The 17,481-nt window shown below is 45.4% G+C and overlaps 1 gene segment (V, D, J or C); it reads left to right on the forward strand.

Moving 5' to 3' along the window:
- The first annotated feature begins 7,678 nt into the window (after window positions 1-7,678).
- On the forward strand, window positions 7,679-8,254 carry LOC120369514. The segment is given in 2 exon segments: window positions 7,679-7,780; window positions 7,878-8,254. Coding segments are annotated over 2 exon segments (429 nt in total).
- The last annotated feature ends 9,227 nt before the right edge of the window (window positions 8,255-17,481 follow it).

The following is a 17,481-nucleotide window of genomic DNA, read 5'->3' on the forward strand; positions in this document are numbered from 1 at the left end:
AGTCCAGCGGAGGGCAACAAAAATGTGTAGGGGGCTGGAGCACATGATTTATGAGGAGAGGCTGAGGGAACTGGGATTATTTAGTCTGCAGAAGAGAAGAATGAGGGCGGATTTGATAACTGCTTTCAACTACCTGAAAGGGGGTTCCAAAGAGGATGGATCTAGACTGTTCTCAGTGGTAGCAGATGACAGAACAAGGAATAATGGTCTCAAGTTGCAGTGAGGGAGGTTTACTTTGGATATTAGGAAAAAAAATTTCACTAGGAGGGTGGTGAAGCACTGGAATGGGTTACATAGGGAGGTGGTAGAATCTTCTTCCTGAGAGGTTTTTAAAGTCAGGCTTGACAAAGCCCTGGCTGGGATGATTTAGTTGGTGATTGGTCCTGCTTTGAGCAGGGGGCTGGACTAGATACCTTCTGAGGTCCCTTCCAACCCTGAGATTCTATGATTCTATGATCCTTTGAATAGAAGTGGAGCTTATACAGAGGAGATGCCTGGTCACACTGACCAATGCTGCATAGGGTAACCAGGTGTCCAGTTTTCAACCAGAACACTCATTCAAAAAGGGATCATGGTGTCTCCAGTCAGCATCGCTGACCATGGTGTTGACTGTCTGATTGGTGGCGCCGTGCAGTGGGGCTGGTAGGCTCCTGGATAGCCTCTGTGCTGCGTGGCTCCCGGGAAGCAGTTGGCATGTCACGCTTCTGGCTCTTACAAGTAGGGGCAGCCAGGGAGCTCTGCGCACTGCTCCCACCCCAAGCGCCACCCTTGCAGCTCCCATTGCCCAGGAACCACAGCCTAGGAGAACTGGGGGGGCGGTGCCTGCAGATGGGGCAGTGTGCAGAGTTGCTGGCCGCATCTCCACATAGGAGCAGGATGGGGGACATGCTGCTGTTTCTGGGAGCTGCTTGAGGTAAGCACCGCCCAGAGCCTGCACCCCTGATGCCCTCCTGTGCCCCAAACCCCTGCCTCAGCCCTGATCCCCCTCCTGCCCTCCAAATCCCTTGGTCCCAGCCTGGAGCACCCTCCTAAACCCCAAATCCCTCATACCCAGCCCCACCCCAGTGTCAGCTACCCCAGCCAGAGTACTCACCCCCCCTGAACCCCAACCCCCTGCCCCAGCCTGGAGCCCCCTCCCACACCCTTAACCCCTCATTTCTGGCTCCACCCAGAACCCACACCCACAGATAAAGCCCTCACCCCCTCTTGCAAGCCAGCCCCCTGAGCCAGCCTGGTGAAAATAAGCAAATGAGTGAGGGTGGGGAGAGTGAGCAATGGAGGGGGGGAATGGAGTTAGTAGGGACGGGGCCTCGGGTGGGCAATGGTATTCGGTTTTGTGGGAGTAGAAAGTTGGCAACCCTAGTTGCTGCACCTTATATAGTGATTTACTTCTCCCTGAATGAATACAAACCAGGAGCTGAGCAATGGAGAATCAGGACCCCCCAGCTGTAACTCCACTGGGCAGCAGTGCAGGGCCTCAGCTGAGAGACAGAGATTGGAACCATCACCCCGTGAGTGCTCCACTAAGTGTGAGTGCCTGGGAGATTGCACAGGGGGAAGGGTCAGTGCAGTTTATAGGGAAGTGTCAAATCCCCACCCCAGCCTGGGCTCACACCTACTGCTAGCAGTGCAGGGGCCCTGGGGAGAGGGGATGCTGCATTGTTAGCAGTGCCATGGCGTGTAAGCAGCACCAAATCAAAACCCCTTCTGCCTGTCTCTGCTGAGTACTCAGTGTTAGGCCGCAAGGGAGCAGTGGAGACAGAGGGCAACATTCAGTGAGGGGCTGTCCCTGACAGGAGATGTGATACTGAGCTTGTTCAAATTGTATCCATTATGGCAGTGCCTAAGGGATGTAGTAAGGGAGCAGGGCCCCATTGCACTAGGCACTGCATAAACAAGTAACACAACTCAGGAACCAATCCATGCAACAAACCTCGATGCCAGCTCTGCCCACATATCTACACCAGCGACACCATCACAGGACCTAACCAGATCAGCCACACCATCACCCGTTCATTCACCTGCACATCCACCAATGTAATATACGCCATTATATGCCAGCGATGCCCCTCTGCTATGTACGTCGGCCAAACTGGACTTTCCCTACAGAAAAGGATAAATGGACACAAATCAGATATTAGGAATGGCAATATACAAAAACCTGTAGGAGAACATTTCAATCTCCCTGGACACACAATAGCAGATTTAAAGGTAGCCATCCTGCAGCAAAAAAACTTTAGGACCAGACTTCAAAGGGAAACTGCTGAGCTTCAGTTCATCTGCAAATTTGACACCATCAGCTCAGGATTAAACAAAGACTGTGAATGGCTTGCCAACTACAAAAGCAGTTTCTCCTTCCTTGGTTTTCACACCTCAACTGCTCGAACAGGGCCTCATCCTCCCTGATTGAACTAACCTCGTTATCTCTAGCCTGCTTCTTGCTTGCATATATATACCTGCCCCTGGAAATTTCCACTACATGCATCTGACAAAGTGGGTATTCACCCACGAAAGCTCATGCTCCAAAACGTCTGTTAGTCTATAAGGTGCCACAGGACCCTTTGCTGCTTTTACAAGTAACACAAAGAGTGTCCCAGCCCCAGGGAGGTCACAATCTAGGATTTTGACAGCATGCTGGAGGTCAAAAAAGGCAAACATACCAAGAGTTCGAGGGAACAGTAAAGATGGGGTTATTTGCATAAGTTAGTAGCCATATAGGCTCAGGTGACCTCAGACCATTCTGGAAATAAAAACGTATTCATGTGAAAGTGCACAAATCCATAGCATCCAAGGCTGCATGTGAGCTACTGCTGAAGGTAGAACAGCTGTTGTGTTGGCATTTGTAGTCTCTGCACTCAGAAATGCCTCACTGTAATGATAACCTCAAACGCCCATCCCAGTCCCAACAGTCCAGCTCCCAGTCAAGACCTCAGATCCCCTCATCAAGTTGCTGTGCAATGAGCCTGGAACAATCCAGGTCTGTGGCTGCAGAAAAAAGGGATAATATAATTGACCAGTAATAATATAATTAAGAGACCCATGTCTTGCTCCTGAGGGCAGAACCAGGTCTACAAAGCAGCTGTATAAAATTGTGCTCAGGGAAACTTCCCTGCTCAGTTAGATAGAGGTGAGGATGGGGATTGCCTGGTGCTGGCTATGTGCCTCTTGGGAGCAAATACACCATTGGCTGAGGCATGAAATCTCCATCCAGATGTTTGTGGGACATGGTTGCAAATGTTTCCCTCTGAGCCATTTGTTTTATGATCTCTTCCTCATGTGCTTTGTCTCTTTCCGCTGCAGGATGCTCAGATCAACCAAACCTGGAGTCTGGTCCTAGAGAAGGGAACCCAGCCCACCTGAAATGCAAACTAACTTACAATCACACTCGGATGCTCTGGTACTGACCAGTTCAGGAGCAGGGGCTGCAGCTGCCCTTTTACTCGCTTGATATAAAAGATGTGCAGAGCGGTGACACTAGAGAGAGAGAGAATCATAGCCTCCTGGCTGCAGGCTCAGCTCTTCCACTTCACCATCTCATCTGTGACACTGAATCTGTGTATTTCTGCTCCAGCAGTTCAGACACAGGGGTTCAGTCATCTGCTCTCCTGCTACAAAAATCTCCTCTTCCCTCCCCTTCCCTGCAGCCCCCAGCACCAGTAGCAAGAGGCTGGCTGCCAGTGCAGGCAACAAGTTACTCTCCTCTCTTAGCACTGGAGAGGTGCAAGGTGGGAGAAGGGACTGGGGTTGGGGGAATCCATCTCTCTGGGATGTGCTCAGCTGGTATGAAGATCCCCAGTTGTCATGTAAGAACAACACTTTCACAAGGCCTTCCATCTGAGGATCTCGGAGTGTGTTGCAGAAATCAATGAAAATAGCCCCAGAACACCAGTCAGGATGGTCGGGAAGGATTATTGACCTCATGTTTCAGATGGAAGAACTGGGAGAGCTCAAAGGTGCAAATTCACAAACATTGATGCCTGGCTTGACAGATGCACTCTCAGTGGGATTGGGGCAGGGCAAATAAAAATCCACAGGGGCTAAGAATATGAACCAATGGTGCAGATTATTTAGGGCTGTTGACTGGGACTGGTTCACAAACCCATTGATATACACCATGTGTCACTTCCATCCCCCAGTGAGGAGGTCAGAATGTGACTTATGGTCTATAATGACACTGCAATGGTGACCTTATGGAGGGGAGTCCAGGGCTTCTTTGCCACCCCAAGCAGTGAAGCGAAGAAAAAAAAAGATATAGCCCTGAACGGTGGCGGCACTTCGGCGGCAGCTCAACCATGCCGCTTCATTCTTCGGTGGCAATGCGGCGGCGGATCCTTTTCTTCGAGAGGGACTGAGGGACCTGCCACCCAATTGCCACTAAAGACCCAGATGTGCTGTCCCTTTCCAAGCCCCTTTCCAAACACCTGCTTCCTTTGTTGGTGCCTGGAGCCAGCCCTGGGGGAGTCACAGCCTCCTGACTGGAGAATATGATCTTTTGCTTGACTATCTCTTCTGTGGAGACAGAGACATAGCTTGTGTGTTTCTGAGCCAGCAGTTTCAACCCAGCACTTCAGAGTGACCTTCTCAATGTAGGGTTACAATTTTCTCCAGCTTTTGAATGATCTTTGTCCTTGTCCAGTCAGTGCTGTCAGTAGATTTCCTCATATGGAGGAAGGACCATGGGAAGTACAGCACTACATATCAATGTAAAATCAATTCGTACCCCTAGGTGGTACCCTTTCCCTTTTGAAATGAAAAGAGAGTTTCAGCACAGGTTTCTGCAGTAGGGCAGGGAACTGGGTCTCATCTCAGAGGCAGAGATGGAAACCCTCAGCGTAGCCCAGTGTGCATTTCTGACAGGTTTTAAAGTGACTTTGCAGGTTAGTGGATAATGCTCTTACATATGGACCAATAAGTAGACTTACCAGGACTTAGGTTTATGTATAGAATTGGCACTGCAGGACAGCCCTAAGGGGAAAGGGTTTGTTAGAATTACTATCTTTTGGTATCCAGCCCAGGTTCCTTCTGCTTTTGGTGGGTGCTCTGTGCTCACGTTGCAGGGGTGTCCCACACACAGCCATGGGAGGAGATGATAACTTCTGATTTTCCTGTATCTTGTGGGCTGTTCAAAGGGAAGTGAAAGAGCTAATGGTGTCTGAGGGTCTGTGAGCTAACGCTGAAAGTGGAATGGCTGCTGTGGTTTGCACATACATTTCCTGCATTAAGGATTCCCTTAATAGCAAGACCTAACTCCTATCCAATGCTTTTCATTGGTAGATTTCAAAGTGCTTTACAAAGGAGATCAGTCATTATCCCCATATCCCCTGAAGGGGAGCTCAATGTGGCTCAAAAGCTTGTCTCTCTAAGCACTGCCTCACCCACCTCGTCACTCTATTATCCCCATTTGACAAATGGTGAATCTGAGACACAGGGAGGTGAAGGGACTTGCCCAACATCTCCCAGCAGGCAGAGCCAGGAATAGACCCAAGATCTACTAAGTCCCAGTCTAGTGTGCTAGTCACTAGTCCACACTGTCTTATACTTACTTACTGTAGTTGTGCCACACAGGTCCATTTGGTGCTCTTGATTTTGGGGGCTACAGATCTGCTCTCCCAAGGGTCCCATGGAATGATCCTAGCCTCCTCCAAAGGGCACCACTAGAGTTATGGCTGCAGGAGTCAACAGTGACTAGAGTGGGACAACATGTTCATTTGGAAAGTTTTCCCACCATGATTTAATAAAAAAATGGGATTTTTTAAAGGGAAAATGTCAATTCCAATGAAAACTTTCTATTTTCTCACAGGAAATGTCAAAACTAAAGTGTTCTTTTTGTATTGAGTAAAACTTATTTCATTTCGGCTTTTTGGTTAAAAAAGAGAAAAGAAAATGACATTTTATGTCAAAATCTTGATTTGAAAAAAGAATTTTAATTACTTTCCAACTTAAAATGTCACTTTGGCTTTTTAAAACTGGATAACTAAAAATAAATGACACTGTAAGGCAAAATTAAACGAAAATGGACATTTTATGTCAATAGAAAAATATTGCATCATGTTGATAGAAAAACGGGTACAAAAATTATTGGGTTTTTGAGAGACAAAATCTGGTTTTCCATTTAACGATAATAGTTCTTAGCTGAACTTGCAAAGGGCTTACATTTAACTCAACAGCATCTCTCTCTCTCTCTAAGATCTGATCTGTTCCAGAATTTCAGGGAGTGTTCTATACATGAATGGTGAGAACTGGAAAACAAAAAGGGGAACACATGAAGCCCCCACCAGATCATTAGCATAGCCACAGATTCAAGAACCTTTAACATCTGGTTGATGGCACCCATCAATGGCTTCCAGCATATCAGTACCTCATCCCATCCCTGTTCACCCTTCCAATAGAGTTTAACATATTGACAGCCTGAGACAGGAAGAATAATAATGATGGTGTGAGGGAGAGAAAGAATGGGGCGCATGTGAGAAGGGGGGCATGCACACAGTCTCTGAAATGGGGGCCTTAGTGTGGGGGCAGAGGACAATGGAGCAAATAGAAAAATTGTGGAGTCAGATTGGGGGATACTGATATGGAGGCAGGGGGACACACAGAGTGCCTAGCATTGGTGGGTAGGTGGAAAGAGGAGAAAGCAGGATATAGCCCCTTAATGGGGGTGAGGAAAACTGTGGGAAGGGGGTAAGACACAGAGACTCTGCCAAGGGGAAGAATGGAGGACCTTGCTATGAGGGCAGGAGGGATAGAACCACCTTCCATACAGGCAAGAATGGGGGACCCTAGCATGGGGAGAATTGCAACAAGGGGGAATAAGTTTTCACATAGAGCCCCTGCCATGCAGTGGCAGGGAGGGAATGGGGAACATGGGGGAAGAGAGGCCACGCAGAGCCCCTGGCATGGAGGGGAAGAGAGTAATGGGGAAGAAGGAGAATGGGGGCACAGCAGGCAGGGGAGGAGATTGGGGAAATGGGGGTATGGCACAGGGCCACCCAGAGGGGGAGGCAAGTAGGGCAATTTTCCCCAGGGGCCCCCACGAGAGTTTTACGGGTCCTTCACTCGCTCCGAGGGCTCCAGAAAACTCTCGTGGGGCCTGGGCCCCTGGAGCTTCTTCCGCTCCGGGTCTTCGGCGGTGGAGGATTCCCTTTCCACTGAATTATCACCAAAGCGGGACCTGCTGCCAAAGTGCAGCTGGGTCTTCAGCGATAATTTGGAGGCAGGGGTCCTTCCACTCCGGGACCCCCCGCTGCCGAAGTGCCTCGAACACCCACGGCGGGGGCTCCCCGCCGCAGACCCGGCTGCACTTTGGCGGCAATTCGGCGGAGGGGGGCCCCACCGCGGGTCTTTGGGGCCCTTTGGCGGCGGGTCCCAGAGCGGAAGGACCCCCCCCCACCGAATTACCACCGAAGTGGGGGCCCCCCGCTGCCAAGGACCCCCGGCCCCCGGAATTCTCTAGGCAGCCCTAGTATGGCATAGAGGAAGGGGAAGCTACTGGTATGAGAGGGGGAGAAATGGGGACCCTGCTATGGGGGAGGGAAAATGGGGGTCACAGAAAGTTCCCGGCAAGAGGGGGAGAATTTCAGGGATTCCCTGAAATAGGAAGGAATGGGAGGGTGGCCCTGAGTTTGCCTATATCAGTTTCGATGTGTGCACCCCCTCTGGTGCCTATCAGTGCAGAAGCAGCCCTACAGAGCAGAGCCATATAAAACCCTTTGCTGGGGAAAGGCCCCAGAGATGGTGATGTGGTTAATCTGGTGCACAGCAACCCTGTGCTTCTTGAGAGCAAGTAAGTCTTTGACGGAGCCCTGAAATCCTTATTCTGGTGTCTGCAGGTTGCAGCTCCTTTGTTTTACTGTGTTTGTTTCTTTTATTTTGTCTCACAGGACACACAGACGCTAAAATCACCCAAACACCAAGCCTGATACTGAAGAGAGGACAGCCAGCCCAGCTGACATGCAGACAAACTGATGGTCATGATAATATGTACTGGTATCAGCAGCAGCAGGGGAAGGGGCTGCAGCTGATCTATTACTCTCTTGGTAAAGGCAACAAGGAAGACGGCGACAGTGACATTAAAAATGATTTCACAGCCTATCGACCAGAGATCGAAGTCTTTGACTTGAACATCACCTCAGTGAAGATGGAGCACTCGGCTGTGTATTTCTGTGCCAGCAGTTTAGACACAGTACTTCAGAGTCACCTCCTCCCTCTACAAAAACCTCCCCCCTCCAAGAGAGCTTCTCCTCCCATCTCTACATAAGAGAGAGATCAGGCTGCTCTCATGCAGACAGGAACAGCTCATTATGCACAGAAATACTAGCAAGGTGCTTCTGAGGGGAGCAGGGAATCAAAGGCAGAGCAGCTCTCTTAAGTATGGGTTATTTCCCAAACCATATATGCCCCCTGGTGTTCACCTGGCTAGTCCTATCTTCAAGATGTCACAGCTGCAACCATGCAATTCCCATTATGCAGACATGAGACAGGGCAAATAGAAATCATAACTTTGTGTTCCAAAAAAAACAATACTTTCCCTAGAGCCGTTCTCATAGCCAGCAGAGCAGAGGTATCCACATTTTTCTTATTGTGTACCCACCCCCCCTTACACACAGAGGCAGATTAATGTTTGTGGGGCCCTGGGCCACAGCAAGTGGGGGCCCCTCCCCATCCCTTCCACCTGCAGTCCCTTCCTGTCTCCCCAGTGCTCCTGTTGGGGAGCAGGGTTCGGGGCTTGCCCTGCTCTGTCTACCCTGCGCTCCTATAGGGAGCAGGGAAACTCCCTGCCCCCCTGATCCTGTGTTCTTCTTAACACTACCTGTCTTTAGCCATCTGTCCCTATTTCACTGTTATGTACAGATATAGTGCAATGTACACAACCAAATAACCCCCAAAACCCTGATCAGTTAGACCAGACAATTGCTGGACAACTGAACCTGCGCTGTGTGGTGATTGGAGGTGAGGGCACTGTACATCAGTGTCTCTGTGTATCTGTACTATCATTGGTACATCTTGAAGAAAATTAATTACCATATTTTATATAACAAATTCCCACAGAGTTTTAAAGCTTCATCTGAGTAGCCTATTATGAAAATGCAATAAATTAATTCAATAAAATCCACCATTACAAAATTTCTCCCATGTACCCCCCGGAGATGTCTCATGTACCTGCAGGGGTAACCATACCACAGTTTGGGAACCCCTGCAAAAATGGGTAACAAAAGTGAACAATAAAAGGTTACAGGTCTGAAACAGCCTGTCCAGTAGGACAGTGACAGCCATCCGTGGGCACATACATGTCACAATGTTACAAGTCAAGGCAATCTCAGGACATACATTCTGCACAGCACTTGTAAAGTTCACCCCAACCAGGAAGAGTTCAATAGACATGGGAAATTAGAGAACAACCACAAAACTCATTAAGTTGTCTTCAGGAAAGATGTTATAGCAGGAAAGCCGAAAAGAACTAAGTATGTGTAAGTCACCCTTAGAACAACCTTAACTCCACCTCCCTGGAGCTGGCTATAGCTGCTGGGAATGATCTGCATGTGCTCCAGCTGCTTTCATTGGGTTAGGGTTAGCCGTAATGAATGGTAGAGGAATTAATTGGAGCAGCTTGGCAGAGCTGTGTTTGTGAGATGAGGGTATCTGGGGGAAGCTGTGCTGCTTGGGGGAGAGCCCCTCTCCCTGATCCTTTGTGTGATCAAAGGAAAGTGATGCACACGTACCTTGAGAGATCCAGAATGTCTTGTTGCAGCTCTGTGTAGGTCATGTCAGCTGTGGGGCACAGGGGTCTTCTTGCCATGGGGACTGTCAGCAGTTAGGTGGGAGTCAGGAGATGTGTGTGTGCTGTGAGTTTAATGAAAGGTCAGTGAAATCAGAATGGTAGATGGCATCATGTGTATAACAGTGAAGGGGTTGTAAAAGGGATTGTAAAATTTAGCAATCCTGGTGTTCTGGCTGTGTGTGTACACTAATCATTCGAATGTAGGATAGGTGTATGGAGCTCCTGTTCAGTACAGTGCAAAGGCAGGGTGGTGAGTATATGTCATTTTGCATTGAGGAGAGGACAGAGTTAAGGTTACATGGGGATTTACCGTAACTTTTCCTTTCCTGGTTTTCACAAGTTTGTGCTTTGTGGCACTCAGTGTTCTGGAAGGGCACAAAATGTCCTAGTTTGTTTTGTCTTTTTAACAGAAAGAGAAAAGTTATTGGCAGGAGTTTGTGGTCATTTAGGTTTCTGTAGTTATCATGCAGGTAAGCAGCTGAGATTCTACGGTGGCCAGGAAATGAGAATAATAGCTAGCTCTGCCATAGTGCTTTTCAGCAGTACAGCTCAAAGAACTTTACCAAGGGGGGAAACATCATTATCCCAATGGGGAAGCTGAGGCAAAGGAAGTTGAAATTACCTAGCCAGAGCCATATAGCAGGGCTGTGGCAGAGCCAAGAACAGAACCCATGTTATCTGAGTCACAGTCTACTGCTCCCCAGCTAGGCCACACAGCTGCTATGTGATTGTTAAGTATCTCACACACACACACACACACACACACACACACACACACACACACACACACACACACACACACACACACACACACACACACACACACACACACACACACACACACACACACACACACACACACACACTGTTTCTTACAAGGCTGGTGAGAGAAAACTCAAGTATGATCTCCATCCCCAAAACCTGACTGTTTTTTACATGGGCATTATAGTCACTTTAAGCACATGCGAAAAGACTGGTGTATCTCTCACCATCTCCACGCCCTCCCTCACCATCCCCACAACCTATAACTCCACACCATCATTCCCAGCTCACCTTCCCCTTCCCATCCCATTAAGCCATTAGTACTTTAAAAACACAGTCTGCAATCAAAAAGTTGTAAAAACTGTGAACTTAAAGAAAAGCTGTTTTTTCAGGGTCTGTATCTTGGGGACCCCTTGGTCAAAATGACTGTAAATTTGGATCACTAACCCTATCCCACACTCCCATGAGGCACATCAAATGTCAAGCTATTCTGATTAACCATGAGGATTTTAGAGCGCTTCAAAGCATCATACTTTAATTAGCAAGTGACTCTTAACCTTAACTGCCACTCTGCTATAATCATAGAAATCATAGAATCATAGAACTGGAAGGGACCTTGAGAGGTTATCTAGTCCAGTCCCCTGCACTTGTGGTAGGATTAATTATTATGTAGACCATTCCTGACAGGTGTTTGTCTAACCTGTTTTTAAAAATCTCCACAACCTCCCTAGGCAATTTATTCCAGTGCTTAACCGCCTTGACAGTTAGGAAGTTTTTTCTAATGTCCAACCTAAACCTCCCTGGCTGCAATTTAAGCCCCTTGCTTCTTGTCCTAACTTCAGAGGTTAAGAAAAACAATTTTTCTTCCTCCTCCTTTTAACAACTTTTGTATATACTTAAAAACTGTTATCATGTCCCCTCTCAGTCTTCTCTTTTCTAGATGAAACAAACCCAATTTTTTCAATCTTCCCTCATAGGCCATGATTTCTAGACCTTTAATCATTTTTGTCACTCTTCTCTGGACTCTCTCCAATTTGTCCACATCCTTCCTGAAATGTGGCACACAGAACTGGACACAATACTCCAGCTGAGGCCTAATCAGTGCAGAGTAGAGCGGAAGAATTACTTCTTGTGTCTTGCTTACACTCCTGCTAATACATCTCAGAAATATGTTCGCTTTTTTTGCAACACCGTTACACTGTTGACTCATATTTAGCTTATGATCCACTATCATCCCCCAGATCCCTTTCTGCAGTACTCCTTCCTAGGCAGTCATTTCCCATTTTTTATGTGTGCAACTGATTGTTCCTTCCTAAATGGAGTACTTTGCATTTGTTCTTATTGAATTTTATCCTATTTACTTCAGATCATTTCTCCAGTTTGTCTAGATCATTTTGCATTTTAATCCTATCTTCCAAAGCACTTGCAACCGCTCCCAGCTTGGTATCGTCCGCAAACTTTATAAGTGTACTCTCTATGCCATTATCTAAATCATTGATGAAGATATTGAACAGAACTGGACCCAGAACTGATCCCTGCAGGACCCCACTTGATATGCCCTTCCAGAATGACTGTGAACCACTGATAACTACTCGCTGGGAACGGTTTTCCAATGCTGAAGACAAAAAAACAAAGGGCGAAACCAACAAGATGCATATGTAATTATATGCATAACATGATCTCTCACTCCTGGAACTCTCATTCCCTCGTGTCCCCACCAAAATGTCTTCCATACCTCAAGAGCTATCATAAGTTTTCAGTGTGAGAGGTAGATTATAGTACTCTTGTGTAGTACCATGTTTCACAAGTAGTGCCATTGACTTTAATGGTACTATTCATGGTATAAAGTACTTTTTGATGTTAGGGAGCCAAAGAAAACAGCCCTAAATGGCTGCAAAATAAGAAAGCACAAAAATAAAGTCTCCATAAGAGAGTATGGTGTGTGTGTCACCTGTGGAACATGTTGCATCTGAACTAAAAAGAAAGAAGCACCTGGCTGCAGCAAATTGTAGATTTCTGGAAAGATAAAGGTGCAGTGCATGGAAAACAAAATCCTGACAGTTATAGACACGTGTACAACACTTTCAGATTGTTTGCTTATTGTCATCCCTTGCTGAATTCTGTCTAATTAAATTGTGAGAGCTTAAGTCAAATTTTTCATGCCATAAAGCATCATACACCTATGGTGCTGTTTCATATATACAGAGTATTAATTACATTGAACTACAAGGGAAAATTTCAGGCTGGATAACTAGAAAACATTCACTCATAGTGAGAAAACGTATTATCCTGTGCTCCAGTTACCTGGGGGAAAGGTGGAAGCCCTGTTACTTAAAACTAGCCCAGAGGCAGCCCTGGAGAACAGAGAGTAGGGAACAATCCTGCAGTGACTGTGAGGAAAGAGGGGGTGTTGACGCAATATTCAATCAGCAGTTCTCTTTTAATGCCTCATGTTTGTCATTCAAGAGAGACCCAGAAAAATCATGTTTTTCTCATTTTTGAAATCAGGTCAGTGACCTACAAAGACCCACAAACCCCTAGTTTTCACGTGACACATCAGGAGCAACGGTTGCTTCTGCAAACACCCGCTGCAGCCTTCTGTGCAGCAAGATTATGTGATAACACAAGGCGGCAAAACCACCAGCCTAGGTGGGACAGATAGGCACTGCTATTTCAGTCTAACATGTGCCTCAGAGTGGAGTGCGGGGGGTGCTGTGGAAAGAGGTGATGATGAGGTACAGAAACGGTTTCACAAGCAAATGTTAAACCGCATCCTGTTGTGTATAAAATTCAACTGCTATTCTCGTAAATGAACAATATCAAGGTTGGTTAGGCTCATAATTAAAGCCATTCCCTTGCCTCTCTTAATCTGCATACGAGGCCTTTTGAAATGTTCTCTGCCATCCCATGCTGAGCTCTCCAGCTCCATCTCACCTTGAACTGCAGCACCTGCTACTGTTGCAGCCCTGGGCTCCCCACACAGCTCTACCAGTGCCCCTCAGTTTTGCCCTCCAGGCCCCTGCCATTCCAGTCCTGGGCTCCCCACACAGCTCTGCCAATGCTCCTCAGTCCCGCCCTGCAGCCCCCTGCTGTTCCAACGTTGGTCTCTCCACACAACTCTGCCAAATGCCCCTCAGTTCTGCCCTGTAGCTCCCCTGATATTCGAGCCTCTGCTATTCACCCCCTTTTCTAGGAGAGATTACTAATAATACTGAAGTGCACAAATGGGGACTATGGTGATTTTAACCAAGCCTGTCTAGGCAGCTTTGTACGGTATCATTTTCCCTTAGCCTTTTTGATGCTGTCCTTAGATCTGTATTGCATTGAAGCCCTTCGACAATAATGATTGAACTCTTTAAAAAGATATGGAAGTTATGTCTCTATAAGTAAGAATTTATCCGCCCAAGCAAGAGTATTGCCGTCTGAATCCCTGCTCATTACCACATACATAGCAATGGTATTGTTTCATTACTAGATGGAAAAGGTAGAATTATCAATAATAATGCAGAAAAGACAGAAGTGTTCAATGAATATTTCTGTTCTGTATTTGAGGAAGAAACAGATGATGCAGTCTAATCATACAGTGATGATAACACTCTTTCCATTCCACCAGTATCTCTGGCAGATGTTAAACAGAATGTACTAAAGTTAGATATTTTTAAATAGCAGGTCCCGATAACTTGCATGCAAGAATTTGAAAAGATCTGACTGAAGAGCTCTTAGTGGACCATTAATATTAATTTTCAATAGGTCTTGTAGCTCTCGGGAAGTTCCAGAAGACTGGAAGGAAACTAATGTTGTGCCAATTTTTAAAAAGGGTAAACAGGATGACCTGGGTAATTACAGACCAGTGAGTCTGACATCGATAATGGGCAGGCTGATACAGGACTTGATTAATAAAGAATTAAATGTGAGTAATGTAGTTAATGCGAATCACTTTGGGTTTATGGGAAACAGATCCTGTCAAACTAACTTGATCTCTTTTTTTGATAACATGACAAGTTTTTGATAAAGGTAATAGGGTGACAATATATTTAGATTTCTATAATGTGTTTGATCTGGCACTGCCTAACATTTTGACTAGACTAGAATGATGTATTAAAACTGGCTACAGATAGGTCACAAAATGAGAGAGACAATGCAAGTGAGGTAATATTTTTATTAGCGCAAACTGTGTTGGTGAGGGAGACAAGCTTTCAGGCTACAAAAACCTCGTTTTCAGGTCTGGGAAAGGAACTCTGAGCATCACAGCAAAATGCAAAGTGGAACAGATTGTTTAGCATAAGTAGTTAACACATATTGTAAAGGACCATTCCAGGTAGAGTGGCCTAAATCTTGTCTCTCTTGCCAACAGAAGTTAGTCCAATAAAAGATATTACCTCACTCATCTTGTCTTCTGACTACCTAATATTCTATGACCAACACAGCTACAACTACATTGCATAGGTCTCGAAATGTAATTGTAAACTGGGAATATTCATTGAGTGGATGTGTTTCAAGTGGGGTCACATGGAATCAGTTCTTGGCTCTATGCTATTTAACATTTTATCAGTGATCTGGAAGAAAACATAACATCTTCACTGATAACGTTTGCAGATGATACAAAAATTGCAGACAATACAAAAATAACAAAGACAACAAGTTGAGAACAATGTGGATTGCTTGCTAAACTGGGCACAAGCAAACAATATGTGTTTTAATATGACTAAACATAAATGCATACATCTGGGAATAAAGAACTTACATAGTGGGTGACTATCCTGGGAAGCAGTGACTCTGAAAAAGATTTGGGGATCATTGGGGTTAATCAGAAGAACATGAGCTCCCAGTGTGACTCTGTGCCAAAAAACCTAATGCAATCTGTGTTTTATAAACAGGAGAATCTCGAGTAGGAGCAGAGAAATGATTTTATCTCTGTATTTGGTATTTTTACAACTGCTGCTGGAATACTGTGTGCATTTCTCGTGTCCATAATTCAAGAAATACATTGACAAATTGGAAAGGATTCAGAGACATGCCACCAGAATGATTAAAGGATTAAAAAACCTGCCTTATAGATGCAAAAGCCTCAATCTATTTAGCTTCACAAAGAGAAGTTTAAGTGGTAATTTGATTACAGTCTATAAGTATCTACACAGGAAACAAATATTTAATAATGGGATCTTTAATATAGCAGAGAAAGGTATAACATGATCCAATGGCTGGAAGTTGGATCTAGACAAATTCAGACTGGAAATAAGGGGTAAATCTTTAACAGTGAGAGTAATTAATCATTGGAACAATTTACCAAAGATTGTGGTGGATTCTCCATCACTGATCATTTTAAAATCAAAATTAAAGGTTTTTCTGAAGATCTGCTCTAGGAATTATTTGGGGGAAGTTCTATGGCCTGGATTATACAGAATTTCAGACTAGATGATCACAATGGTCCCTTCTAGTCTTGGAATTTATGAATTTATGAAAACATAAAACTAGAGATGGGCATGAGTCACAAAATTCAGATCTGGATTTGAATTTATAGAATCTGGGGGTGTTTGGATCCTGGGCTTTGGCTTGGACATATCTCTACATAACAGATGTCCTTGCTTCCCCTCACCGTGCCTTGGGATTTAGTGAGCTGCCTCTGATTCATTCGGTATTTAACCTGAGGAACCCACTGCCAAAGGATATTAATTTAGTAAAAGTAAAAAAAGGGTTAGACAATCTTATGAATGAGGGTATTTGTAGGGACACTACCTAGGCTTATCAGTTCTCCTGCTTCACTGTCTGTAATGAGGAAGAAACTCCTCTTCTTGTATAATATTGTACCATTTTTAGATGGTTTCCACTACTAATCCCCATTAAAAACCAAGAAATGTATGAAACAGAACAACGTGTGTTATCTATTTTTCAAGCTTAAAACAGCACTGACTGCTAAGCAGTATATGGCTCCCATTTTTCACTATTGTCTCTTTCCCTTCCTTACTTCCACACCACTATAATAATAAATGGCTTGAAACAAAATGTGCCATTACTATTATGGGAGCCCTTCTAGTGGTAGCAATGCTACTTTACATGTGATGCAACTCAAAATGCTACATGGTGAAAGAAGTGAACCAACATGGCTGCCTCTTCACTACAAAATCCACCATAGCCTGGTGTCATTATTTCTTGTGTTATCTTCCAAATTTCACCTATGTCTACTCTACAGAGGCTATGCTGGCATAGCAATCTCAGCATAGCCTCCTTGTGTAGACGTAGCTCATACCAACAGACGTTTTTGTGTCCATGTAGGCACACCACCTCCCTCAATGATGTTAGTTATGTCAAAAGAAACAATCTTCTATAGGCATAGCTGCAACTACACTGGGTATTTTGTCTGCATAGATATGTCGGTTAGGGCTGTGTTTTTTTCACACCCCTGACTGACATAGCTATGCCAATATAACTTTTTAAGTATAGATCAAGCCTGAGAGTGTAAGCGCCTAGTATCAGGACTCTTGTCTTTTTACCTGTAGAGTGCCATGTACTCCTGTGGGATTCTGTAAAGATACTTAAGATGATATTTAGATAGATGGACAAAATGGGGGAGAGAGAGTTAAGCTTTCATTTGAAGCATGTGATATTCTCCATTATCAAAAATGGGACTGTGTGAGATGGAACAGTGTTTTTTTCCAACATAGCAAGCAGTAAGATACTAGCGTAGATGGATGCATGGTTGTCTCCTGGTAAACTAGTAGATGGGAAGACGCAAGACTAGATGGTCCAATGCATTGATCCACTGTAACAGGAAGGAGAAAACCTGACTAGTGGGAACAATGAGTTTATTTCAGTAAAGCAGGAGGTGGGTTCCTCTTGGCAAAGCAGAAGGTGTGATACAAGAGAAGGTGCACAGTGGGATGATGTCGCATGGAGACTCCCTATTGTAATGGACTCATATGCTGCAGCCAATACAATTGCTACAT

This window comes from Mauremys reevesii, linkage group 1 (assembly GCF_016161935.1).
Source record: "Mauremys reevesii isolate NIE-2019 linkage group 1, ASM1616193v1, whole genome shotgun sequence".
Lineage (NCBI taxonomy): Eukaryota > Metazoa > Chordata > Testudines > Geoemydidae > Mauremys > Mauremys reevesii.